This window comes from Rattus norvegicus, chromosome 16 (genome assembly GCF_036323735.1).
Source record: "Rattus norvegicus strain BN/NHsdMcwi chromosome 16, GRCr8, whole genome shotgun sequence".
Taxonomy (NCBI): Eukaryota; Metazoa; Chordata; class Mammalia; order Rodentia; family Muridae; genus Rattus; species Rattus norvegicus.
Genome location: NC_086034.1, coordinates 18891139 through 18917192, shown reverse-complemented (window position 1 = coordinate 18917192; position 26054 = coordinate 18891139). Strand labels below are relative to the sequence as shown.

Genomic DNA, 26054 nt, shown 5'->3' with positions numbered 1-26054 from the left:
AGCCTCTAACAGGGGTATGTATGTATGCACACGTGTGTGTCATGACTGCCCTACCCTATAAGCACCAGGTCAGGCCCTTAGTGCAGAGGAAACTGATCTGTTAGGCTAAGGGATTCCTTGCCTGCCCTTCCAAGTGGAGGGCCAACCTTCAAGCCCAGGAAAGTCAGAATATGAGACCCTCCTGCCACAGTGCTGGGTCACAACTATGCCACCAATCCCTGGCTCCTTCCTTCTTGTTCTTAAACAGTGGTTTTTCAAGGAAATTATGCTTCCTGCTGTGGACCTTGTGGTCTCCACACATCCGGCATGACTTCACGTTCGGCAAGGCTCTTAGATGATGACACTCACATCCACAGTTAGTCCCTAGGAAAGAAGGTGGACAGGACCCTTGGGAGAAGCCCCTGGGTGTCTCTTGTCCTCAGCTTCTTGAAGGTTTGTCCCCAGGAACCTGATGGTCCAGGGCTATGTTCCTCTGTGGTTTTCCTGCTTTCTAAAGGGCCCTTTTTTTGCAACCTTTGCTGTCACAGCTGTGTGGGGAAGATCCTCTGTAGTGTCCTGTGCTGCCCTTGGCTCAGTAGATGGTGAGGACACTGTTGTGGTTGTTGCTCTAAATCAAGCTGTTAATCTGGGAGTATTGGCTCTGTCTCCCCTATGGAGCCTCGTCTCCCCCAGCTCTGGTCTCAGGTTGCACTGAGCTTGGAGAGAGTCCCGTGGTTCTGGTGTTGTCATCAGCTGCAGATGCTTGGGAAGGATGTCCAGCTACAGCACATGGTCCACATGGCCAACATCAGACTTTGAAAAGGTAGTTACTAGGGATGCTCTCACCCCTGGACACTCCATAGCTGTCATAGGAGAGTGACTAGCCTGTGCTGCTTGCAGAGGGACCTGAGGGACACCTGAGTACTAGTGAGCTAGATGTGACTTTTCCTGTAGAAAAGCAGGATGCATCCCTGCCCTGGACAGAGGACCCTGGTCCCTGATGAGCTGGAGCACAGTATGAATGGAGGGAGTCAGTTGCCTCTCTGGGTGCTGACTGCAGCCCCTCTTCTCTTCCCACTCCAGCTTTGTGAGGGTGGTCCCACCACAGGGTAGGTTTAGTGGTCTGTGGGGTGGCTGTCCTGCAGTGGAGCCTCTCAGAATGGACACTAGGGTAAGTATATGTCTGAGAGCTGAACTCTAGAAAGCTCCTGGTAGGTCTGCCCAAGGTTCCTGCTTTCCTGTGTGTCCTCATGTCCTTCAGGTAGCAACTACTCAGAGTGGAGACTTCCCTGGGAGCTGTCTGAGGGCAGGGGCAGGCCACAGCTAGAGGAGTGCCTGCCTTTCCTGTGGCCCTATTTTTGGAGTTGGCGTGCTGCACCTGCCTTATGTTCCAGGAAAATGTGCTTGGCTCAGAGGACATCTGAGATGGGGAGGGGATAGTGGGAACTTGTGCCAGCCTACCTCAGGTTCCAGCTTCCTTAGAGGAGGACAGAATCCCCTGGTCAAGGACCCTCAATCATCCCCACCCCACCCCCTGGGAAATGACAAGGCTTCCCTGTTGGTGGCTATCCACCAGTAGGAAGCCAGCTGTGCTAGGCAGGCCAAAAGTGGGGTAGGGGGGGTGACCCTCCTTGCTGTCCCCCTTCTGCTTTCTCCCTTTGTCATAGCACTTACCCCCTTCAGTGAAAATGTTCTGTTTTCCCCAGCCTGGAAGATCAGGAGTCCATCCCCATAGAGAAGGAGACTGCTCTGGTTGATAGGACTCTGAGCTTTAGATGTCATTTTTGATGGTTGACTGCCTTGGGACCTCGGGTGCACATACCCTCTCTCCCCTCCCATTCTCACCTCTTGAGAGTGCATTGAGAGTACAGAGAGTACATGGAGAGCCTGACTGCTACTTACCCTTATGGTATTTGTGACCCAGGTGGCTAGGCTGAGAGTTAGGGTCAGGCTCCAGCCCCTCAGTCCCCATGCTGGGGTCACTACTATGGACCTTGGGTAACCTAGAACACTAAGGGTGGGTTGGTGGAGACATAGCTTAGTCACTAAGGGGCCTTTGTAAGGCTGCAGCAGGAATTGTATGTTTGTAGCTGTCTGAGCCTTGACTCTGATCTGCCCTGTGGCTACCTCTCTCCTTGTGCATGACAGGTGACCAGTGACAGCCAGGCACCTTTGCTTTGAAGCCCAGGTCCGTGATCTCCTTAGGAGGCAAATGGGCACCATGTCAGACTCAAGGAGACAGAGGCAAAAGAGTGCACCATCTAGACCAGAGGAGGCGTGGGCAGGCTTAGTAGTCCCACCCTGAGAACTGCTAGTCCTTAGTCACTTGTGATAAAGCAGGAGGCCCAAATAATATGTGTGCTGGCAAGGGTGATGAGGATGTCATAGTGCCCATCTGGACTGCCCACAGACCTGCCCCATTGTCCTCAGGATTAAGAACTGAAGACAGAGGAAGCCCCATGATAGGAGGCAGGGGTGTGTGGCTCATGGGCCAGATCAGGACTGACGTATGCCTGGTCCTTGTAGGCATACCTATCATTTGATAGGAAGAAAATGCTAGAAGGTAGATATGTCATCACACTCATGGCCTGGAAGAGCCTTCTTCTTCTGGTTTTGTTACTTTTTTTTTTTTTCTTTTTTTTCGGAGCTGGGGACCGAACCCAGGGCCTTGCACTTGCTAGGCAAGCGCTCTACCACTGAGCTAAATCCCAAACCCCTGGTTTTGTTACTTTAAAAAAATAAATAAATAAAATATGCCAGATAGGTGGCTTACACTTTTAATCCTGGCAGAGGCAGAGGCAGAGGCAGAAGCCCAGGCCCAGGCCCAGGCCCTCTGTGGTCTAGCCTGCCTGGTGTACACAGTGAGTTCCAGGCCAGGCAGGGATGCATAGTGGACTCCTATCCCTGAAAAAGATGTATATGGGGGAGGGTTTGTGCCTCAGCATCTCTGTGGAGCAAAGGCCTACACATACTTGGTTCTCCCCTTCTCCTTTATGCGGGGTCTGGGGGTGTTGCAAGCCCTTTACACAGCGAGCTGTCTCTTGGACCTCTTTTGTTAGCTTTTTGAGACAAGGTCTCACTTTTCAGTCCAGGCTGCAATTTGTGTGATCCTTCAGCCTCCATCTCCCCATGCTGGGATCCCATGTGGGCCACCATGAACAGCAGCCAGTGGATGGGCTTCCTTTCATCTAGAGTATGTTTTCCCTTTGAGGGAAGAAGACCTTTCTGAGTGGGCAGCAGATTGCTGTTGCCACCATGGATCTCACCATCTAGTCTGTTCCACCTCCCTCTGAGTGCACCCCAGGGCTTTCTCTCTTGCACCTCCCCATTCCTCCTGTGCCAAATGCCAAGTGGAATCCCTCCCAGCTCCACTTTGTTTCCAGGTCACTCAGTCACTCACACACATGCTGGCTGCGTCTGCTGCTTCCCATTGGATGTCTGCCCATCATTGCTCATGCTCCCAGCTCAGGTGACCCCCAGCTGCCTCTACCTTGCTTCGTGTCATCTTGCTGGTTGGGGGCGTAGATACTATTCTGGAGAGGTGATTCTGCCTGCCCATGATGGATATATGTGTGTTACTCAGTACATACTGGCATACATATGTTCATGTGCACATGCATTTGTTGTGTTTCATGTGTCCCTGGGGCTGTTGCAAAGGTCCAGAGCCCAGAAAAGCTGAGTATCATCTCACTGAGGACACAGCTTAGAAATGACTGGCCCATGTTGAATCAGAGCAGTCTAAGCTTAGCTGCATTCAAGAGCCCACGTGTCATTTCCACTTGGCAGGACTGAGTGAGGCGGGCCCGTGTACTGTGTGTTCCTTGGGTCTCCTGCTCAGGGGTGACAGCCCTTCCCTGCTGGGCAAAGGCAGCATTCGTCCCAGGGACACCTGGGCAGGGGCCTCTTGTTTGTCCTGTGCATTGAATTTCCAGCTCTGGACTTGGCCACTGCGTACCCAGGTGAGGTACTGCCTCATCAAACCTGGCTGAAACCCGTCCTGGTCCTAGTGGCTCTGCTTCCCCCACAGAGGTCCTCATAGCACTTGGTGGTGTCCCGTGTGAAGCACAGCTGCCCCAACCCCGCATCTGCACAGCCAACCCACACCCTGGGAGACAGCATGCAATGGCTCTGCTTGGTCGCCCAGGCTAACTCTTAGATGTAGGGAGGGATGGTGACACATGGGCTCCTGTGGAGAGAGATCTCGGGGCTTCATTTATGTACAACTCGTCTGATAAAGGCCAGGCTTGCTTTGGACTCTAGCTGAGGACAGCCTGGAGCTCCTAATCTTGCTGTCTCAGCCCAAAGTACTGGATGATGAGTGTGCAATCTCTCTGGTTTGTGTGGTGCTGGAAGCCAGGCCCACTCATGTGCTTGGCAAGCACTCTGCCCACCAAGCTGCACTCTCAGCCTCCTAACACTTTATAGCAACTTTAATTTTACAGCAGCTGAGTATACTGTTAGACACATCTTACTCTCTCGCCTGCATAGTACCCATGACAGGCAAAGCACCTGCCATCTTGACTCTTTGAAGGAGCACTAACTAGCAAGCATGGTGGTGGCCTTTGCTGCAGGTAGCACTGGAGCTGGTGGCAGGTCACATGGTGGCAGTACACAGGAACCAGAGAGCCTTTAATAGAAAAGCAGGGCTGACTTGTACCCCTCAATGATCCACTTCCTTCATTGGCTCTATTTCCTAAGCACCCCATGAACAAAACCAAACTAGCACCCCTGGCTAGGGAAGAGTGTGCTTACATGGAGCCTGTAGGAATGGTTCACACTCAGTGTGATTCAGGCTTGGCTCATACAGTTGTGATGGTTTCAACGTTGTTTACAAGTCCAGAGCCTCTGGTGAGTTCCTGTGAAGTCAGAAACCATTTTCAGGCATGGCAGCCATGCTGTTGTTATGGAAGGTCAAGAATTCGAGGTCAGCCTCAGCTATGTAGTGAGTCTGGCCTACATAACACCTTGTCTCAAAAAATCAAGAAAAAAAACCTTCAAGTCGCATATTCCCAGCATACAGTGGTACAGAACAAAACTTCCAAAAGGAGGAGCCGGGAGCTGGAGAGAGATGGCTCAGCGGTTAGAAGCACTGACTGCTCTTCCTGCAGTCCTGAGTTCAATTCCCAGCAACCAGATGGTGGCTCACAACCAACTGTAATGGAATCCAATGCCCTCTTCTGGTGTGTCTGAAGACAATGACAGTGTACTCACATATATAAAATAAATAAATCTTTAAAGAGGAAAAAAGAAAGAAAGGAGAAAAAAAAAGGAGGAGCCAGTATGGCCATGAAAGACTGAACCAAGCAAGGCCGAAACCCAGTGAGGCACAGGAAGCTGGAATCATGTCTCTGGGTGGGTGTCTGGGGCTCACAGCAGCAGCATTTGAACTCGTGGCAGCTCCATGGCCCATGGAAAGTGGAACCTCTCTTGTGCTGCTCTGCTCTGTGCCCACAGCCTTCCTTGCTGGGCTCATTCAGTGGCTGTGATAAAACATCGGCCAAGAATGACTTGGGGAGGAAAAGGTTTATTTTAGCTTATAGTCAGCTTGTAGTCCGTTATCAAGGGAAACCAGGGCAGGACCTTAAGACAGGAGCCTAAGCAGAGGCCATGGCGGAATGCTGTTTATTTACTGGCTTGCTCTACCTGCTCTCCTGCACACCTGCTGGCACTGCCCACAGGAATTATTAATCAAGAAAGTGCCTTCCCCCGAGACTTGCCTGCAGGTCATTTTGATGGAGGTGATTCCTCATATGATATTCCCTCCCCCTTTCCAGACTACTCTAGATTTAGCTTAGGTTGACCAAAACCCTAATCATAGCATCCCGTGTTCCTGGCCATCCTGGCATCCCCTTTGTCTCCATTATAACTGATGCTTCACCTTCCTGGCTCTGTGCCTTCAGGGCCTCCATGTAACATGCTGCTTGGATCCATGTTACGTGACTCTCACACTTTAATTCCGGAACCTTGGTCTAAGTTTTTATGCCCCCGCAGCTGCTGTATCCTGCCTGCCTGTGAGGGTTGCACAGACCCAGTGTGGGTTCTTCTGCCATCTCAAAGTGTTGTCACATCCCTGAGCTATGGCTACTGTAGCCTCTGCCTGCTCAGCTGAACCTGAATTTGCTCTTTACCTTCCCACACTGCGCTTTGGCCACATCTTCCTGCTGTGTTCTCTGCTTGTAGTCTGACGAAGCGCAGTGGGTAGGGACCATCCTAAAGCCTGGTGCTCTGCTCTCTTGAAATTTATTTCCTCTGCTAGTTTATTCTGTTTAGCTTGTTTTCTGAGACAGGGTCTTACTGTACAGCTCTGGTTGACATGTAACTCGCTATGTGGACTAGGCACATAAACACAGAAATCTACTTGCCTCTGCCTTGAGTACTGGGATTAAAAGCTGCACTGCCATGCTTGGCTTATTCTGTTAGTTTTAGGTACACCCTCCCTGAAGGCTTGGCACAGGCAGAATGTAGCCAGATTCATTGCTGGAGCCCACCATGAACGTGCTATGCAGAGCCTTGCGAAGGGCAGGATCTGCTCACTTGCTGCTGGCAGTCTGCCGCCGCCCCCCCCCCCATGCTCCTGCAGTCCACCCCCCATGCTCTCTTCTCCTCTGAGGATTCATAGCTCAGAGGAGCATGGTACCCCCAGAACTGGGGCCATACATAGATGGTCATAAGCACTGGAAATGGAACCCGCAAGAGTAACCAGTGCCCCTAACTACTGGACCACCTCTTCAGCCTCTTGGCTTGTTTGTTTTTAAGATATATTTATTTGTTATGTATACAGTGTTCTGTCTGCAGGCCAGAAGAGAACACCAGATATCATCATAGATGGTTGTGAGCCACCATGTGGTTGCTGGGAGTTGAACTCAGGACCTGTAGGAGAGCAGCCAGTGTTCTTAACCTCTGAGCCATCTCTCCAGCCCTTGTTTGGTATTTTTGAGACAGGGTCTTGCTTGCAGCCCAGGGTAGCCTTTCTCCTTCAAGGTACCGGAGATGCTGGGTCTGTGCTATTCGGGTCTATCTGTCCTGTTGCATAATACAGTTCGTTCATCTGCTCCATCACCCCAAACGCATGTATCCACTTGATTTGAAAAGCTACAGACATCTTTGTTCTTCCACTTTTTGACACGCCTGTAATCCCAGCAGTCACCAGGTTTGGAGCTCACCTGGTCTTCATGGAGAGTTCTAGGCCAATCAGCATTGCATAGTGAGCCACTGTTTCAGAACAGAGCAGAGAAGGACCCCTTCTGGAGTGGCTAGCTTTGTCCCTTAGAAGCAGGTGATCCCATTCTCCAGGCGCACATTCCTGTATGTACTGTTTTGACCACAGGAGAGCTGGGTTTCCAGATGCACATCTGTGTCCATGTTTTCAACCATGTTCTTGGAAACCAGGCCTGTGCAGTGAGTGCCTCACTCACTGAGCCACCTTCCTGCTTGGCCTGTGCTTTTATTACATTCTGCTTGAGGCAGTGTCGGGGATAACAACGGGCCAGGCTGGCCTTTGATATACAGAGGCTTTGCCTTAAGTTTCCCATACCCTGCCTCTGCCTCCTGACTGTGGGGATTAGGTGTGTGCCATCACCTTCCTTATGTGACCTCCACTCCCCTGAGGCAGTGCAGAGGAGGGAGCTTTTGGGACCTCAAGGTAGCATCTGCAATTTGTCTTCAGGAGATTTCACCTATGGCAATGGCTGTGTCACATTTGCAGTGGTGCTGAGAGCTCCGTTGCATCCTAGCTGGCACTTGGCAATGTCGGTAGCTTTGGCCATTGTCTCACAGTTCTTCCGTGACTTCTCACCATCATGGAACTTGGTGTCACAGACTTTGTGTGAGAGTCCACCTCCTGCCTCCTGGTACCTGGGCTGCCCATATGACCAAAGGCAAGGAGTGTTCAGCAGAGCTGCTTCCTGCCCTTGAACTTAAGCCACAGGAAGGAGGAAGTGTGTCTGGCCGCTTTAGGCTTCGTCTCTGTAGATCGTACTGCTCTGGGCCCTCTGGAGGGCGCTTCTGCCCTGCTGATCTGCCTGAGCCTCAGCTCCCTTGAGTTTGGAGCACATGGAGCATTGATGAGGACTGCCTCTCCACAAGACACACTTGTGGGTCCTGTGACATCTAAGCATCTGCCTATGGGATCGGTTCCAGTTTTTGGGGACCATTCTGGAACTTGTGTTCCCACAAGGCCCTTTCCTCCCTGGCTGGCACTGTGTATGTTGGAATGGCCCAGAAGCATCCGGTTATAGGCAATTGATAAGCCAGTATTGAACTCAGGAGCTTGTGGCCACACCCCTCTGTAGAGACCCCCAAGTGTCTCTGCGTGGTGTACTACAATCCATCCTTTTCCCAGGGTTGGGAAAGCAAATAGATGTGTCTGTGTGCATGTTCACCTACATGTGGAGTGTGGGTGAGTGGGAGGCCATGGGTGTTCTGATGCAGCTTTGTGTTTAGAGTCTTTAAAGCACTCCAGAGATAGGGAGGGCTATTCTTGGAGAACCAGCCAGCAGGTCACAGGACGCAACTGTGCCTGGTGGCTATGGGTCAGAGGATACCAGAGCTATATATGTGGTCAGTGTCATTGTCACCCTAAAGATCAGCCCATTTTTGTCTGAGATGATAAATTGATCCAAAGAGAAACTTGAGGAGTCCAGCCTGCAGTCCTTCCTGCCATCCCCATAGCTGCCCCCACAGGTAGATTTGCAAGTGCTGACAACACAGGGACATAGTCCACAGCTCCACCTCATATGCTGGTATAGCAGATAACCTACCTCACTTTTTGGCCAGGTCGGGCCTCCTTGCCCTGGCTGGCTTTGGGTCAGAATACAGCCTGCCTTAGGAGGACTGGAACGTACAGTGTGCTCTGAGTGTCTCTGCTCACTCTCTGAGCTTCATTCTGAGCACGCATTCTGATCAGACCCTGACAGCATGACTATCAGTGTGTGTCTCCTACACTCAGGCTCCTTCAAGAACCCTAAGCTCAATGACTGGGCAGGGGCCCAGGCTGCTTTTGACCTCCTGACCCTGCTGTCACAGCCAACAGAGTGGCTGGAGTGGGAGGGGGTGGGTTCATAAATGTGGACATTGTAATTGGTTCTCTGTGCTGGGCGTTGGTCATCTTCCTGAAGCAATGCCAGTTGGCCGATGATTGATATCAGCTTCTGCACAGCCTGACTGGAGATCAGGGTGTGTCACCCCAAGAAAGGACACGAGGGGACATGCAGCCCAGGACGGTTCCTCTGATACACTCTCTACTGATGTTACTGCGTATGCAGGCTCTGCTGGCCACGGTATTGGGACAGTGGACAAAAGTTCCTTGCAAGGGAAAGTGGCAGCAGAATGAGTCTGAGCTCAGCAGGTGTGGCAACCCCCCCCCCCCCCCCACACACACACACACACAGGGTGACTAGAGCAACCTGAGTGCCTGGGGCTGTAGAAGAGAAATGCCAATGTCCCTAGCTGTGAGACAAGGTGGGCAAGCACTTACACACTTCCTCCTCAGGAGGGCAGTGCTGCGCCTCCTGTTGCTAGGGTGACCCGTGTGCAATGGTCATGACTTTCTTTGACTTCACAACTCAAGGAGTACTGTGCCTGAGGCCCTGAAGACCTGTCCATTGGGGGGAACACCAGTGCCTGTCTTTATCTGTAGTTGGTCTCTTTGCACTTGTATTTGAGGAGGGGCAGGAGCAGGAGCAGGCTTGAAGCAAAGTGGAGCCTTGGGCTGGCCCAGGGCCCCCAGCTCTCTGGAGGTCAGTCTGGGATGTGCTCAAGGAGGTGCCCTAGGGAGGTCAAGGGTTGTGGCTGAGTACACAGGCCTGCTGGAAGGCAATGGGGTTTAGCAGAATTCTGAAGTTGCATGCAGATCATAAGTGGGCTGAGTTGCAACATCTGGGTAAGATCAAATGGTGTGCTGGCCCAGCTGGGGTGGTCTGGGACAATAGAACTTGCTGTCCTATGAGGCTGGTTCCTCACACCCTTGTCCAAGTCCCTATCTTCTCTATGCTTGTCCTGTGTCTGAGATTGGGGGTGTCTTTGAAGTTAAGAGGGGGTAGCCTAGCAACTGTCCTGATAGAGTGGCAGGGCCCCATGGTGAAATAGGCCTATGTCTGCTCTATGTGCTTAACAATGTCTGGAACCACACCTAGATAATGTTGTGGCTATGACTTTAGTGGGGTGGTGGGTAGGACATGTGGCTGTTGAGAAAGCTGCTCTCAAGGAGCTGTGTGGATGGTTATTTGGGAGTTTAATATAAAACTGTTTTTTAAAAGTGTGTGGTGGTGTACACAAGTGGATCTTTGTGAGTTCAAGGCTACCTTGATCTACATAGTGAATTTCAGAACAGCCAGAACTATATAGTGAGACCTTATCTCAAAAAAAGACAAACCAACAACAAAATACTAGTAAAACAATAGCCTTCTAAAACTAGTTTTTGTTTGTTATGTTCTAAAGAATAGCTGGGGGTGATATCATCCTGTCATCTCAGGGAAACCAGCTTGAGCGACCCAAGACCCTTTTTTAAAAGTGAAACAAGAAAGTCAGAACATTCATAGCAGGGGCCACCCATATGGGAAAAGTGTGCTCAGAGTCAAAGGATATGCCCCAGGCTGACATGGGCAGAAGGTACAGCACTAAAAACTTGATTATCATCATCCTTATCGTCCAAAACCAAATGCCCTTTCCTGACAGTAAAGGTGTTTTTGTGTGATGTATGTAAACATGACTGGAGGGGTTGGGCACACTGTCCTGGCAGGTGGGAGCTGATACAGAAGGACCAAAGGTCCAGGCTAGTCATGGTTAGATAGCAAAACTTGTGACTTTAAAAAACAAAAATAATAAAATGTAGGGTGTGTTGGTCAACTTGTCTTCTTGGCATTCTAAACAGAGAGGCACGAGGATTGCCAAGCACTGAAGGCTGGCCAGGTGCAGTTCTGGGTCAGCAAGACCTTCCAGAGCTAAGAAGACAGCAGTGGCCAGCTGTGGAGCCCTGGACTCTGTCCAGTATCACCTAACAGGGCATGGGGCAGGGGTCCTGGCTCATTCCCAGCTATACAGTAAGTTGGAGGCCAGCCAGGAATGTGTGAGACCTGCTCACATGAAAGGGAGAGTGTAGTGCTCCTGTAAGAGATGGACAAGGAGGAGTCCCATGTGACTACCTGAGGCAGAGATTAGAGTAACAGTCAACAAGGGAAGGACGCTGGGTGTGGTTGCTTCAGCCTGCTACAGCCCAGTGACGCGGATCCAGGACAGAACAGGTTTTGGTGTTTGGAGCTTCCAGGTCAGAGGCATTTGTTATACAGCCACAGATCCCACACACTGCGTGTGACCCATGGACACAACTTCTCAGGAACAGAAAATAAATTGGAGGGGGCTTGACAGCAGGGCTGGGCTGGGGGTATGCAGTATATGCCACAGTGCCCTGCCCCACCCCACCCCCCCCATGTCAGGGCTGCAGGAGGGCGGTGGTTTCTGCTGGGTTGTGTCCTCAGTTCCAGCTTCTAAGAAAAGAGTCGTCTTTGAGGTCTCACTGTAGGAGCTTTCTGGGTCCCTCCTTGAGTTAGACATGCCTACTGTAGTTCCACCAAGTGCAGCAGGCTCAGCAGTGTGCCATCCATCTGCCCCATCTGACCTGCTCAGGTGGTCAGGGGAACCTCTGAGAGCCACAGTTATGGGCCTGCTTCCCAAGCCCCAGTTGCTCATGGAGGCGCCTTTCCCAGCAGGGTCTACAGCCTTGGCGACCACACTCATCATTCCAGGAAGCTGGGGGAGGATTCCTGAAGGACATTTCCCAACCGGCTGGGCTTTACTGGAAAGGGGCAGCAGCCAGGAGGTCGTTGGCCAAGGCGCAGCCCAGGCAGTCCCTCTCCTGCTTACAAGTCTTTGAGAAAGCAGCCTGTGGCCTGGTACCCCAAGGAGTGCTAGAAAAAGGAGTCTACGCCCTCCCTTCCCTGGTCTCCTGTTCTGGGTCAGGGACAGGCAGTGGATGGAGGAGAGACACACTGCTTAGCAGGATTGACTCCTGGCTCCAGGAAACGGCAGTGTACTCTACCATCCTCATCCAGCCTTGTCTGGCTCTAGATATGACCCATCCATTTTATATGGACTCTCAGCTCTGTTTCTTTGCAGCCTTAGGACCAGCATCTTAGACTCAGCCCTGTTCTTCCAGACTTGGGACCATTCCACAGCATACTGCCCAGCTGGAACAACATATTGAATTGTGGTCTATATGTATTTCAAGGACATGGCAACCTTTTTTTTTTTTCTTTTTAATATTTGTTTATTCTGGGGTGGTAGTGGGTGGAAGGCAGAGGCAGGTGAATCTCTAAGTTAGAGGCCAGCCTCATCTACAGAGTTAAGTTGCAGGATAGCTGAAGGAGGATTAACAGTGCCCAGGCTTCTTGGTGGCTGTGACAGCAAAGTCCGTGTGGACCACAGGAGAGACCCTTATTCAAGAAGAAGAAAAAGGGGAGGGAGACGAAGAAGGACAAACAAGGGGCTCAACTGGTAGAGGGATCACCCAGCATGTGTGAGGCCCTGAATTCCATCCCCAGCACCCCATAAACTTGGTATGCTGGTACATGTCTGCGATCCCAGCATTTGGGAGGTGGAAGCTAGAGATCAGATTAGCCTTGCCTATGTAGTGAGTTAGAGGCCAGCCTAGGCTACATTAAACTGCCTCAAAACAAATAAGGGGGGTCTGGAGAGCTAGCTTCAGTAGCTAAGAGCATCAGCTGTTCAATCCCAGCATCCACATGGTGGCTTACAGCTGTCTGTAACTCCAGCTCCATGGCATCTGACACCCTTGTCTGGCCTGCGCCCATACTAGACAAGCACATGGTGCAGACATGACAGGAAGGTAAAAGCACCCATACACATTGTTCCAAGGGGCTGGGGAATGGCTGAGACTGAGAGCACTGCTCCAGATGGGGCCTTAAGTTCTGGCACCCACATAGGGCACCTCCCAGTATGCGGAGCTCCAGGCTCTAAATCCTTCTGGCTTCCACAGGCACCTAAATACACAACCTACATCCACATTCAAAAATAAACAAATTGGTTTTCCTCTTCTCTGTTTTTCTCCTTTTTTTTTTCTTTCTGGTTGGTTGTTTTTTTTTTTTTTTAGTTTTCATAGACAGGGTTTCTCTAGCGCTGGCTATCCTTGAACTCACTCTGTCTGTAGACCAGGCCTGCCTCTGCCTCCTGAATGCTGGGACCAAAGGACCACCACTGGCCTACATGAATAAATCTTTTTTTTAAAAAAGTTGCCATGTGCTTGAAAGGCATATAGATCCTGTCTGAGTCAGGGTTTCTATTCCTGCACAAACATCGTGACCAAGAAGCAAGGTGGGGAGGAAAGGGTTTATTCAGCTTACACTTCCATATTGCTGTTCATCACCAAAGGAAGTCAGGACTGGAGCTCAAGTAGGTCAGGAAGCAGGAGCTGATGCAGATGAAGGGATGTTACTTGCTGCCTTGTTTCCCTTGGCTTGCTCAGCTTGCTCTCTTATAGAACCCAAGACCACCAGTCCAGGGACGGCACCACCCACAATTCTTTATCACTAGTTGAGAAGATGCCTTACAGCTGGGTCTCATGAAGGCGTTTCCACAACTGAGGCTCCTTTTTCTGTGATAATTACAGCTTGTGTCAAGGTGACACACAAAACCAGCCAGTACAGACCCCAATTCAATTTGGTGGTCATGGAGACATGTGGCTTCAGCTGGGCAGCATGTTGTAGAAAGGTCCCCGTCTGTCATCCAATAAAGTATCCAAGGTGGTCAAGACACTAGCTTCCCTCTGGACTGCCTAGGTACTGGCGTGAGCCTTCCCTACCCAGGCTCTGCAATGCTCACAAAGGTATCAGTTGGCCTCAGCCATACTTCTGTAAACTGTTGCCTGCCTTAGGGCTTGCACAAACTTCCTGTTGTCTCACCAGCTGCCCTCCTGAGATGGCCCTGTGTCCTGATGGGGGTGGGGTGGAGTGGGTGTCTTGGGACTAGACTGCATTGCCCTGTCCCAGGAATGGGTCAGTGCTGATAGCATACAGGCTCAGTGACCAAGACACTCATGTCACTACCCCACAGGATCTGAAGCCAGCTGACTCTCAGCCAAGTTTGGGCTGTGCTGCCTGGGTCAGCCAGGTGCCCTGGCAGAGCTGTCTGCTGTAAAAGTAACTTTTATTTGCTAGATTGTAATTGTGGTCTAGGAGGCAGTAAACCTCCCTCTGCTAACCTAGACCTAGCCCTTGATGCTTCAATATAATCTTATCTAGGCCTAGAATGTTTTCAGCCTCTAAGACATACTGCTAAATGAGAACAACCTTTCTAGTTCTTTCTGATCTCTGGCTAGCTGCTTTAACTCAGCTGTTCTGGCTAAACTCCCCTCCTAATTGATTCAAACTTTCTTCTCTCAGCTTCTGACTGGATTGTTCTGCTTGGCCTCAAACTGTCTCTAGCAATTTGTTCTAATCTTCTAGCTCCTTGATCTCTGGCTCATTCTGTCGTCTCCTGTCTAGCTTGATCTTTCTTCAACCTGTCTCTGTAAAACTCTCCTGGTAAAACAGTCTGAACTCCATGAACTGAACTGCCACAAACTCAGCTCCATACACTGTGCCTTAACTTAGCCCACAGAACCACCTGAACAGAACTGGCTACGACTCAGATCTGCATGCCCGTCTCCTGGGATGAAAGGCGTCTGTATTCCAGCCAGATTACACAGACCAAGAAGGTAGACTTTGGGTGTGATCTCATGCCAGACCAGCTGTGTTCTGAATTAAAATTCCTCTGCAGTCAACCAGGTGCAGGGCCCTGCTGGGATTCTGGCTCACAGCTGTGTCCTTGGCTTCAGCAAGCTTCAGAAGTGACACCTGTCCCCAAAGAGTATGGCTGTCACTGTTGCCTGCCCATAGCACATAGTCAGGCTAGTTACTCTGATGGGATCAGGGAGGATGTCACCTCCAACCCAGCCTAGGCATGGTGCTATGGCCTCCTTACCCATAATTTGCCCTCCAGCACCCACCAGGGCCTTCGGGCTACCAGGGACTTCCCACATGCGCCAGGAGTCCGTCTAGAAATTGAGGAGTTCATAGGAAGTGACATCGGCTGTCACCTGGCCCACAGGACTTTCTGTCTTGCTGTGGAGGTGGTACCACACTGTGGGACCCTGAGGACAGCAGCCAGATGGAGAAGGAACCCTAGACTAGGGCAGGGCAAGCATCCTGCCAGAATGCCCGGCTGTCTTACACTTCCACGTCACTGCTAACCCAAGCAGGGCAGGAACCTGGAAGTCAGAGCTGACGCAGAGGCCATGGAGGGGTGCTGCTTACTGACTTGTTCAGCCTGGCTTGCCTACAGCCCAGTCTTATAGAGGCATTCCTTCTCAGATGACTCCAGATTGTCTCAAATTGACACAAAACTAGCTAGCACCAAGCTGGAGAGATGACTCAGGTTAAGAACACTGACTGCTCTTCCAGATGTCCTGAGTTCAATTCCCAGCAACCACACGGTGGCTTATGATCATCTACAGTGAGATATGGTGCCCTATTGTAGTAGGTGGAACACTATATACATAATAAATCTTAAAAAAAAAAAAGCAGCCAGCATAATTGACCCCTTGTCAGTTTGACATTTTCAAAATCACATCACTGTTAAGCCATAACCTTTCCTTTCTTTTTCTTTCCCAAGATCACATTTTGGGAAAAACCAACCCGAAGAACTCTCACTATCTGGTATCTTTGCTCAAGATTTTCTGGGCTCCTCTAAGGGGCTTGGATCACTTCTCTTACTCTGCCATGTGGCCCCATACACAGAGACTATCTCCAAGGGACAGCTTCACTCCATACTGTCCTTGGTGGCATCTCTAAAATACAGGGCCTTCTACTGCAAATGGGCCACACTTTCACCAATAGGCTGTCCAGGACTCCAGGCCTGGTACAAAGTGCCAAGCCTCAACTGCTCTCCATGCTCCCTTCATGCCTTCAAAACCAGTACCACCACCTGGGCGTCTCTTCACGTAGTTTAGCTGCCAGTGCAAGCGTACTATATTGGCCACTTTTGGAACACAGCTTCTATGTTCTCATCCTGGGGAAACGTCCCAGATTTCAACTCAGTGAAACTAGTCTCTTCTTAATCACAGCTGATTATTCAGCCCTGTGACCAGCATCGATTGGCCCAGCAAAGTGATGGTTTTACTTACTAGTTTTGGTCTCTTGTTAATCACAGCCAATTCTTCAGCTCCAGCTGATCAGACACCACGGCTTGTTCACACAGAAGGCTTGGTAGAACCTTCCTTCCTTCCGAAACTTTATAAGCCAGGAGTCCCAGCGTCTGCATTGCTCTCAATTCTTATGTTCGATGGTATCTCACTGGATAGCCTTGCCTCTCATGTGTGACCAGTTTTCTTTCAGTCACTGGCCTTACAGAACTCTGCAAAGGCCTACTTAGTGAGGGGAGCTAAAAGAAGCCACCCCCCAAAGATACATTTCACTCTCTGGCTGTCGACCTAGATGCAGGACTTTGAGGGTTCCCCTGCCCTGGCCCCTGCTACCTTGATAGGACATACTGAGAACCAGGGCTGGGTATGCTGCTCTGTCTGCATGGTTTCCAGGGGAGGCATGGTGGACCCCAACATGGGTGGCTTTTTGTTCATCTACCTGCTCACTTATTTTGCTTGAGTGGCCTGTGCTTGGTACCATACGCTTGGCTGGGTGGCAGTGTGCAGGTGAACAACAGAGATGCCTGTCCCCTGTTTGTGTGTAGAGGAAGCTGCCGTGATCGCCTGTAAAGGCCTCTCATAGCAGACATATTGCTAGGAGTCCTGTGACCCTTCAGGGTGCTGCTGAGCCATGTGTTAACCACAGCACCTTGCCTTCGGTGGCAAGGCTGTGTTCTTGTTCTGGTTTGGTTTGAGACAAAGGCCCAGGCTGACCTTAAATTTTCGAGTCACTAAGAATGACTTGAATTCTGACCTCCCACTGTTTCCAAATGCTGGGTTTACAGGTGTGCATCACCATGCCTGACTCCGGGTCCCTTCTTTCCCAAGCCTTCTGGAGCAGTCGTTGACACCACATAGCCTGCCTGAGCTGCCATTACACAAGCTGTGGTCCAGTGCAGAGCCCCCAAGCCCTGCCATTCCCAGACTTGACCTCCTGCCCAACTAATGCACTGGTCAGATTGGAGTAGGGCTGATGCTGGAGCTGCCTAGACCCTCAGCAGCCCGAGGGTCCTGATTGTAGCTTTCTAGACCTAGCTGAGAGGGTTGGGCTTTATTCCAGAACGTTCTTATTTGTGCCAGGTGTGTGTGTGTGTGTGTGTGTGTGTGTGTGTGTGTGTGTGTGTGTGTGTGTGTGTAAAATGGACCTCCGATTGCAGCTGCTTCAGGGTCAGAGGGTCCTGTGGTGGGCGTGGAGTGGGTGATTTAGAACACAAGACACCTTTGCAGAAACCTAACCCCTCTGGCCTCTCAAGGCCTTTGAGTGTGTGCTGTGTGAAGAGATTGGATGTGAGGGACCTGCTGTCCTCGTGGCCTGTCTGCACTGAGAGGTGACAGCCAGGGCCAGCCAGGCTATTGGGTCCCTCCACCAGACCACCTGCTGGGCTAGTGGCTGGCACCATCAGACTAGCTCATCCTGGTCACCTGTTTCCCCCTAGACTGACTCACTCAATGGGCCTCCAGCTGTCAGACACATGGGCCAAGGCAGTGGTGAACAGCTGTGGTCCTCTGTTGTGGAACACTGAGCAGTGCCCCTCCTGGTCTGTTTTTGTTTATCTGTTTTCACTTTGCAAAGTCACTGTGACCTTTTGACAGGTGTGGGTCATGATGGCATCCTGCCCAGAGGCTGTTGGCTTTTGAGACAAGGTCTTGCTCTACAACCCAGGTTGACCTGGGCCTCATCATCCTCCTGCCTCAGCCTCCTGGATGCTGGTGTACCACCATTCACAGCTTGTTCTGTCTTTTCCAAGCCTGTCCATACCTGTTCACAGCCCTCTGGGGAGCTGTAGTCTAATGACGATAACATGGATAGGCTGGCCACTCAGGCAGCTGCTAGGCAGGGCCTCTTGTCAGGTGAATGGCTTGTTGTTGACATGAAGGGCCCAGCCTGTGTGGCCAGGAGCCCAAGTCTGTGATGGCAGCCAGGTCATATGGGGACAACTACTTGGGGTCAGCCATCCCAGTTCCCCGAGGAAGGCTGAGTTCCTAGGTGTCTCTGACCCTGTCCTCTGAGGCAGCTACAGAGGACTTGCTCCATAGATCAAGGGCCTGCTCAGCCATAATGCCACTCTCAGAGCTGCCCCTGGGCTGTCACCCCAGATTCCATGTATATCCTGGAGGATGTATTTTTCCCCCTTGTTCCTGGCACTCAGCAGTCCTGCTGCATGCTGGATCCTGTGCTCTGCTTATGCACTGTCCTCTGCAGAGCTTGGCCCTGGGGGTGGACATGGGCTAGGCCTTGCACCTGCTATTTCTTCCTGAGCACCTTCTAGGCCTCAGGCCCAGTTGGCTAGCAGGGCTACCTGACTTGTCTGTCTCCTTTGCTGTGAATGGCTCTTGTGTTTCTCAAAGGCTTCCTTTAACATGTCTTTGCCATTTATGGTAAGATATGGCTCCAGTGGCAGATCAAGCATGTATAATAATTCTGAAGAAAGTAGGGGGATAATGAAAGGCATTTTCCATCTGTTCAGGAATCTGTACAGAGGGTGTTGCTCTGTAGTCCCTTCGTCCAGAGACCTCTGCATAGGTAGGCAGTGCACACTGCCACAGAGGAAACTCCCATAGTAGTGCCTGAGGGATTTTATGGTTTGAATTTTCAGTCAGTGTCTCACACAGCCAAGGCTGGCCTTAAACTTCTTATAATGCCAAAGATGGCTCCAGGCTTTGCCTCTTCCTCCTAAGCATGGAGAGTCACTCATGTTGCCTGTGTAAATTCTCCTGGTGTCCCTAGTATGGCATCCCCAGGTGTAGGATGGGGCTGGGGTAGGATGGGGCTGGGGTAGGCTCAGTGAAAAGTGTGCACCTGGTGTGCCCAGCATCACACAAGACTGAACACCCTGTTCAACATGTGCACACTTGGTTCTCACCTGGGGGCGGGGCTGCCACCTCTCCCACCTGCTCGTGCTTGTGGCTGTGGATGTCTCACCTTGGGCTGCACACAGCTACTCTGTCAATTTGTCTTATCAGCACCTGCCGTTCCAAAACTCTCTTGTCCTGTCTGTCAGAAGGGCATTCCAGCCCTTTGTTCCTAAGGGCTTGACCAGAATCTGGGCTTCTGATGTGACCACTGGGTAGAAGGTTGGGTCCTGGTATGACCGCACCCCCTCTGCAGGGAACCTCACAGTGGTCCTCATGCATGTTGCCTCTTATATGTGGTCTCTGTGTGAAGTGATGTAACAAGGTGGATGCACGTGTTTTGTGTCATGGCTAAAGAGCTGACCCAGTTGTGAGGAGCTGACCCTGTGGAACGTATCTGCTGGAACGTGACTAAGGGACTCTGAAGACAAGGAGGCCTGTGCCTTCACCCTGGGGGCCAAATGTGTGCCATTTTGTAGGGCCACAGGCTGCCTCACCACCCGTCCCCTGGCTGACTGTTCCTGCCATGCCAGCTGGTGGTAGTGGTTCTGGATCTGGCCCCATGTGCAGCATGCCCTCCTCTGCACCTCTGTGTGCCTCGGAAGCTGACCTGCCTTGGTAGGGAGGCATTGTCATTGAGCTGTATAGTCTCATGTCTGAGGGGAAATGGAGGGCACAGGAGCCTTCCAACAGCAGCACCCCTGAGGAGGTGGTCTGGCCCCAGGATTTGCTGGAGCAGACTGGAGGACTGTGAGCAGGCTGCTCTGGGCTGAAGCCTTCATGCAGGTCTCCTTTAGAGGCTGCTACATAGACACAGTGACCAAGCCCCTAACCAAACCAAAGGGCTAGCCTAGACAGGTGTTTCACACCAACCACAGCAGGAGTGTGATGCGAGCCTCAGCTGGGTTCATGGGCTACATCTGGTAGAGTGTTCTTTTCTGGGAACCAGCCTTGTGTGACCTGCTTCCTCTTCTCCCTGGGAGTCACACAGCCTATGACAACATCCAGGGCTCTTGACCTGTGTCTGCTTCTGTGACTTTGGTTCAGGCAGATGGAGGAACTCCTACTGACCCTTTAAAACCCTGTGGGTATAGATTGTCTATCTGTCCACTGAAGCTCTCCCTTTATGTTCTCTTTTAGGACTCTGTGTCTCTGAGACCATCCATCCGATTTGAAGGAAGCCAAGGAGTGAGTACTCCCTGCCCTGACACACATGAGCTGTGGAAGAGGGAGGCCCAGGTGGCTGCCTGCCTGCCTCAGTTGCCCAAGCCAGCCTCCTATGCCCAGTAAAGGTCATGTGTGAGAGGAGGGTGGTCATCTCGCAGTAATCCTTGGGGTGCCCTCTCAAAGGAGGATGCCATTCCAGACGGGGGTGGAGGGGTGGGATTGCTCTGTGTGAACCACACCCACCGGTCCTCACCACCTTGTGGTTCTCAGGAGGGAGACCAAGAACATACATACCAAGAACAGCTCTGCCGCTTAGCTACAGCCTCAGGCCTTTATTTTAGTTGCTAATCTGTTGCTGTGAGGAGACACCATGACCACGGCAGCTCTCTTATAATGCATTTTACTGGGGCTGACTTGCAGTTTCAAAGGACTGGTGTGTGGTCTCAGTAGTGCGGAGCATGGTAGCAGGAAGGCAGACACACTGCTGGAGCAGTAGCTGAGAGTTCTCCATCCAGATCTGCAGGCAGAGAGAGAGGCTTCTGAAACCTCAAAGCCCCCCTTCAGTGACACACTTCCTCCACAAGGCCACACTTCCTAACCCTTTCAAATGATGCCACTCCCTAGAGACTAAGCATTCAAATATATGAGCCTGTGCAGTCAGTCATTCTGGTTCAAACTACCTTTTCCGTTTTCAAATTTTTCTTCATGTCTGTCTGTGCGCTAAGTGCCTGGTGCACACTGAGATAGAAGAGGGCTTTGCATGCCCTAGAACTGAGTTACAGGTGGTTGAGAGCCACCACGTAGGAACTGGAATTCGAATCCAGGTCCTCTGTAAGAGCAAAGGTGCTGTTAACACTGAGCCATATCTCCAGCCCCTACCTTTTACCTTATATTTTGATCTCTTTTATCCAGAATTGCTCTTGTACTGAAAATCATCCTCCTCAGCCTCCCGAGTCACTGAGTCGCTTGTCTGTGCCCCGTCCTTGAACTATCTTTTTTTTTTTTTTTTTTTTCGGAGCTGGGGACTGAACCCAGGGCCTTGCACTTGCTAGGCAAGTGCTCTACCACTGAACTAAATCCCCAACCCCTGTAACTATCTTTTTATTTGAAGTTGCTGCCTCATCACTGACCTGGTCAGTGCCCTCTAGCCCATGAGGCGAGATGGCTGTGGTGCATTCCCTGTATTCCCTGTGTCTCGAAGGGCTCTGGAGCTATGTGCATGTTTAAATGGGAAAAGGTCATCCTGGCTACTGGCCCCTCCTGGGCATTGGCTGTGGGACTTCAGTTCCCAGGGCAGGCTAGGTGGGGCACTAGTGTTCCCATCTCCCTCCTGAGGGTGCCTAGACCATACAGGTAAGTTCTTAATCTGGCTGTGAGTGGTAGCCAGGCACGTGGCATGCCTCAGCTGCCTACATAGCCTACAGTTGCTGGACCATGAAGCCCTAAGGAACACAGCCATGACAGATAGCTTCACCCCTATATTAGGGTTCTTTAGAGAACCAGAACCGATAGTGTACGCATAGAGAAAGGGATTTATTAGAGTGGCTCTCAGGCTATGGTTCAGCTGCTCCACCAATGGCTGTCTGCCAGCGGAAGATCCAGTAATCCAGCAGTTGTTCAGTCCATGAGGCCAGATGTCTCAGCTGCTCCTTAGCATGCACCACAGTCCTAAAGACTCTGGTGCCAGCTCTGATGCCAGCAAATGAGCAGACTGGCTGGGTAGAGCCCAGCAAGAACAAACAGGCCGAGTGTCCTCCTCTCACGTCCTTTACCTGGCCAGCTGCACACCCAGATCAAAGGTGGATTTTCCACATCAGAGATGCAGACTAAAAAGGGATCTTCCCACTTCAAATGATTCAATCAAGGAGGACCTTCTTATAGGTGTGCCCAGCCACTTGGGTTTTAGTTCATTCCAGATGTAGTCAAGTTGATGAGCAAGAATAGACATCACAATCCCGTATGTGAACAGCAGGTTTATTCTACAAGAGTCATACCATCTTTGTCTTTTACCACCTCTGTGCTTTGGTCCGAGGCCACAGCTCATTTGTGTGTAATGGGGGACTGAACCCATAGCAGCAAGTCCCAGACATTAGCCCTAATCACACTACTACCCCACTCATCATCCTGGGCTGGCTTCAGACTCATGATTCTTCTGCCTCAGCCTCCTTTAGAACATGCCACCTGTTAATGGTCTTGATGTCATACACCACTGGGCTAGATGTCTGGTCTCTTCATGCCTCTGCAGTCAATGTAGCTAGAGCCTATGATGCTCAGCACAGTCCTAGTGCATGCCACCTGATGATGCCACCCAGGACCCTAGTATCAGTAGATTGCCAGGAGAGGAGCAGTACGTTGGCATGGGTTTCATGTCCCAGACCCCTGTAGCATTTGCCTTTGTGCCCTGCTCCTTCATGGACCTTGAGCTGGACCATCCCTGGTCTCTGGCTGTACAGTACATTGAAGCCTCTAAGCAACCGTGACTACTGCCTGACTGCCTCAGTCAGGGCTCAATGCTGTGAGCAGACACCATGACCAAGGCAAGTCTTATAAAGGACATTTCATTGGGACTGGCTTACAGGTTCAGAGGTTCAGTCCATTGTCATCAAGGCGGGAGAATGCCAGACAGGCATGGTGCAGGAGGAGCTGAATTCTACATTTTCATCTGAAAGAAGCTAGGAACAGATTGAGCATCCTTAGGCATCTAGGAGGAGGTCTCCAAGCCCACCCCCACAGTGACACATTTCCTCCAACAAGGCCACCACTTCTAATAGTGCCACTCCCTTGGATGAGCATATACAAACTATTGCTCTGGCTGGCCCTATGATAAACAATACGTGGTGTCTGTGACAGTGTGGCATGGTTCAACCTGAGCACACCAGCCATGTTTGCAGCAGGTGAGGCAGGATGGTCAAAGACTGAGATGCAGTCCGTGTGTCTAGAGTCAGGGACTGCAGAGTGGCTTGGCTTGCCACTGGGCATGCCTACAGTACTGCCTCCTAGGGCAGCGCCTCTCACTTTCCTAACTGCATCCCTTAATACAGTTCCTCATGCTGTGGTGACCCTACATAACTCTTATAAACTGTAATGCAAATACCTATGTTTTCTGATGGTCACAAGTGACCCCTTGTGAAAGAGTTGTTCGACCTCCAAAGGGGTTAGGAGCCACAAGTTGACCAAACAAAGACAGCATAAGGAAGGATGTGGAAAACTCCAAAATATTCAGAACCAGTGTTAGCTCAGTGAAGAGGCTGGGCAGGCTGCCCAAAGGGACAGTGTAGGGAGAGGAAGGAAGCCAAATTCCCCCATGTGCTCTCTGAGACCTGCTGAGATCAAGATTAGGCCAATGCAGACAGAGGGCATCCCTGCAGTGCTCTTAGGCTCCTGAGTGTGTCTTGAAGACCAAGGGCCACAGAACCACAAAAGAAAGCACTTCTTGTTTGCTTTTGTTTGTTAGTTGGTTTTCTTAAGACAGAGTTTCTCTGTGTCTTGGAACTCTGCAGACCAGGCTGGCCTCCAACACAGAGATCCTCCTACCTCTACCTGCTGGGATAAAAGGCATGAGCCACCATGCCCTGCCAGGCATTATGTCGATTTCTTTGAGACAGAGCTCATGTGGTGGCTAGTCTTGTTAGCCCTGTTTTGTTTTTTAAGATTTATTTTCAGGGCAAGAGAGATTGGTCTAGCAGCTTAGAACACCAGCTGTTCTTGTAGAGGACTCAACTCTGGTTTCCAGCACTTATGTAGTGAGTAGCCGAGATTCATTCATAATTCCATTTCAGGCTCTCCAGTGCCATCTTCTGAACTCAAGACACCAAGAACACCTGTGATATACAAACAGACATGCAGACAAAGCACTGGTGCAGATAAAATAAATCATTTAAAATTTTCTTTTTAAAAATACTTATTTTTGTGTTTGGTCTCTGGAACTAAGTTACAGATGGTTTTAAGTCACCCTGTGGTTGGTGGAAATAGAACCTAGGTCCTCTGCAAGAGCAACCAGGTACTTCTCTTGACCATGAGCCATCTCTCCGACCCTAGAGTTTGTGTGGTTTATTCTTGAGACACGGTTTTTCTGTGCAGCGCTGGCTGTCCTGGAACTCAGTACACCAGGCTGGCCTTGAACTCACAGAGATCCTCTGGCCTTTGCCTCTGTAGTGCTAGGATTAAAGGTGTGTACACTACCCCCTAGTTTATTTTTTATTTTTACTTGTGAGTGTATGTGTTGAGAAAGGTGGTTGTTCATGAGTGCAGAGTCCAGAAAAAGGTGTTGGGCCCTCTGGAGCTGGAGTACAGGCGCGTGGGAGCTGCCATATGGGTGCTCAGAACTGGATGCTCTGTAAGAGCATGGAGCACGCTCACCTGCTGAGCCGTGTGCCCAGCCTTACGTCATCTTGGGGGCTTCTTTCTCCATCTTGTTTTAAACTGAGAAATATTGCTTAGAACACTTCTCTCTCTCTCTCTCTTTTTTTTTTTTTCCGGAGCTGGGGACCGAACCCAGAGCCTTGCGCTTGCTAGGCAAGCGCTCTACCACTGAGCCAAATCCCCAACCCCGTTAGAACACTTCTCAACTGTTACCTGCCCCACCTTAGTTCTCATGGAAGACCCCTTCCCCTCCTACAGATCATCCTGAGCCAGGATTACAGTGAAAGCTAAAAAGGCTGTGTGAGGCCAGTGCTCCCGATAGCCATGCCCCAGAGCAGCGGGATGGCCTCCAGGCTTGGGTCTTCCGGCCACCTATCCCCCTCAGACAATCTAGAGCCAAGCTGTCACTGGAGCTAGCAGTATAGTCCACGAGACAGCTGAGACTACCTACAAGTGGCAACTGCATTGCCTGCTGTCACAGACATGAGCAGGCCCTGAGCTACACCATCAGGTTATGCTGCCACTACCCACTGGGCAACTGAAGCATTCACCATGGCAAATCCTGCTCCCTTTGAACCCTGGCCCCGAGTAGCTCTCCCACCTGTCACCTCTACCATGGCTGAGATAACATGACTTCAGCACCCTGTATGTGCTTGTCCTTAGGGGTACAAAGCTCCCTTTCTAAGCCTCAGTCAGAGCCCCAACACTGAGTGGCACACAGTGCCCTGTCTGAGCCGGTGTGAGATCATTTGCAGACCCCAGGGTGCCCACCCAAATCAGGGCATTAGCAAGGAGCCCAACCATCACTGGCTGTGACAACAACCACATGTATCTCAGGGCTTGTGCCAAAGGAGTGCCAGCTCCAGCCCAAGCCTGAAATGCATGCCAATCCATGTCTTGGGTGACATGGAAGCTTCACATGCTGGGCACACTCAGAAACTTCTTGTAGTTCCTGTGCCCACTGCTGGGTGGCTGCTTCCTGATGCCATTCAGCCAAGTACCAAAGCCATACCTGGAAGGACAGCTGGGACCTTAGCAGATGGAATGAATCTGGGTGGCATTGCCTTCATGGCTCCTAGCAGGCTACAGTGTGTGTATGCTTGTGCGCATATGTCTGTGTTGTGTGTGCATGTGTGAGGCTATGTGCTTGTGATCGGTGTGTGTATGTGTGTGTACACCTTACACCTTGAGTGAGGTTTGAGAGGCAGGCTGGGGTCCAACTTAATAGATGCTAGGTGCAGACCAACCTGTCCCTCTCCAGAGCTGATAAAAGCCTTGGGGGCTGGAGTTGGGTTCAGTGGGTAGAGCACTTGTCTAGCAGCATTCTGAGGCTCTGAGCTCCATCCCCAGTGCCAAGCAAACCAGGTATGGGATGACATCCATCATCTCAGCTCTGAAGAAGTGAACAGAAGGACAGACAGAAGTTCAAGGTTAGCCTAGGCCACATTGTTGAACTTGAGGTCAGACTAGGCTAGAGACCTTTTCTCAAAAAACATATTTA

At 51.0% G+C, this 26054-nt stretch overlaps 1 protein-coding gene across 2 annotated transcripts in view; it reads left to right on the top strand.

Annotated features, from left to right (window-relative positions):
- Positions 1-26054, top strand: part of Ell (elongation factor for RNA polymerase II) — a 47699-nt gene that overhangs the window by 8257 nt on the left and 13388 nt on the right. For both annotated transcript variants that reach the window (NM_001107304.3, XM_063275375.1), the window contains exon 2: positions 20165-20212. In NM_001107304.3, the coding sequence (NP_001100774.1) occupies positions 20165-20212 (48 nt within the window). The remainder of the gene's footprint in view (positions 1-20164; positions 20213-26054) is intronic.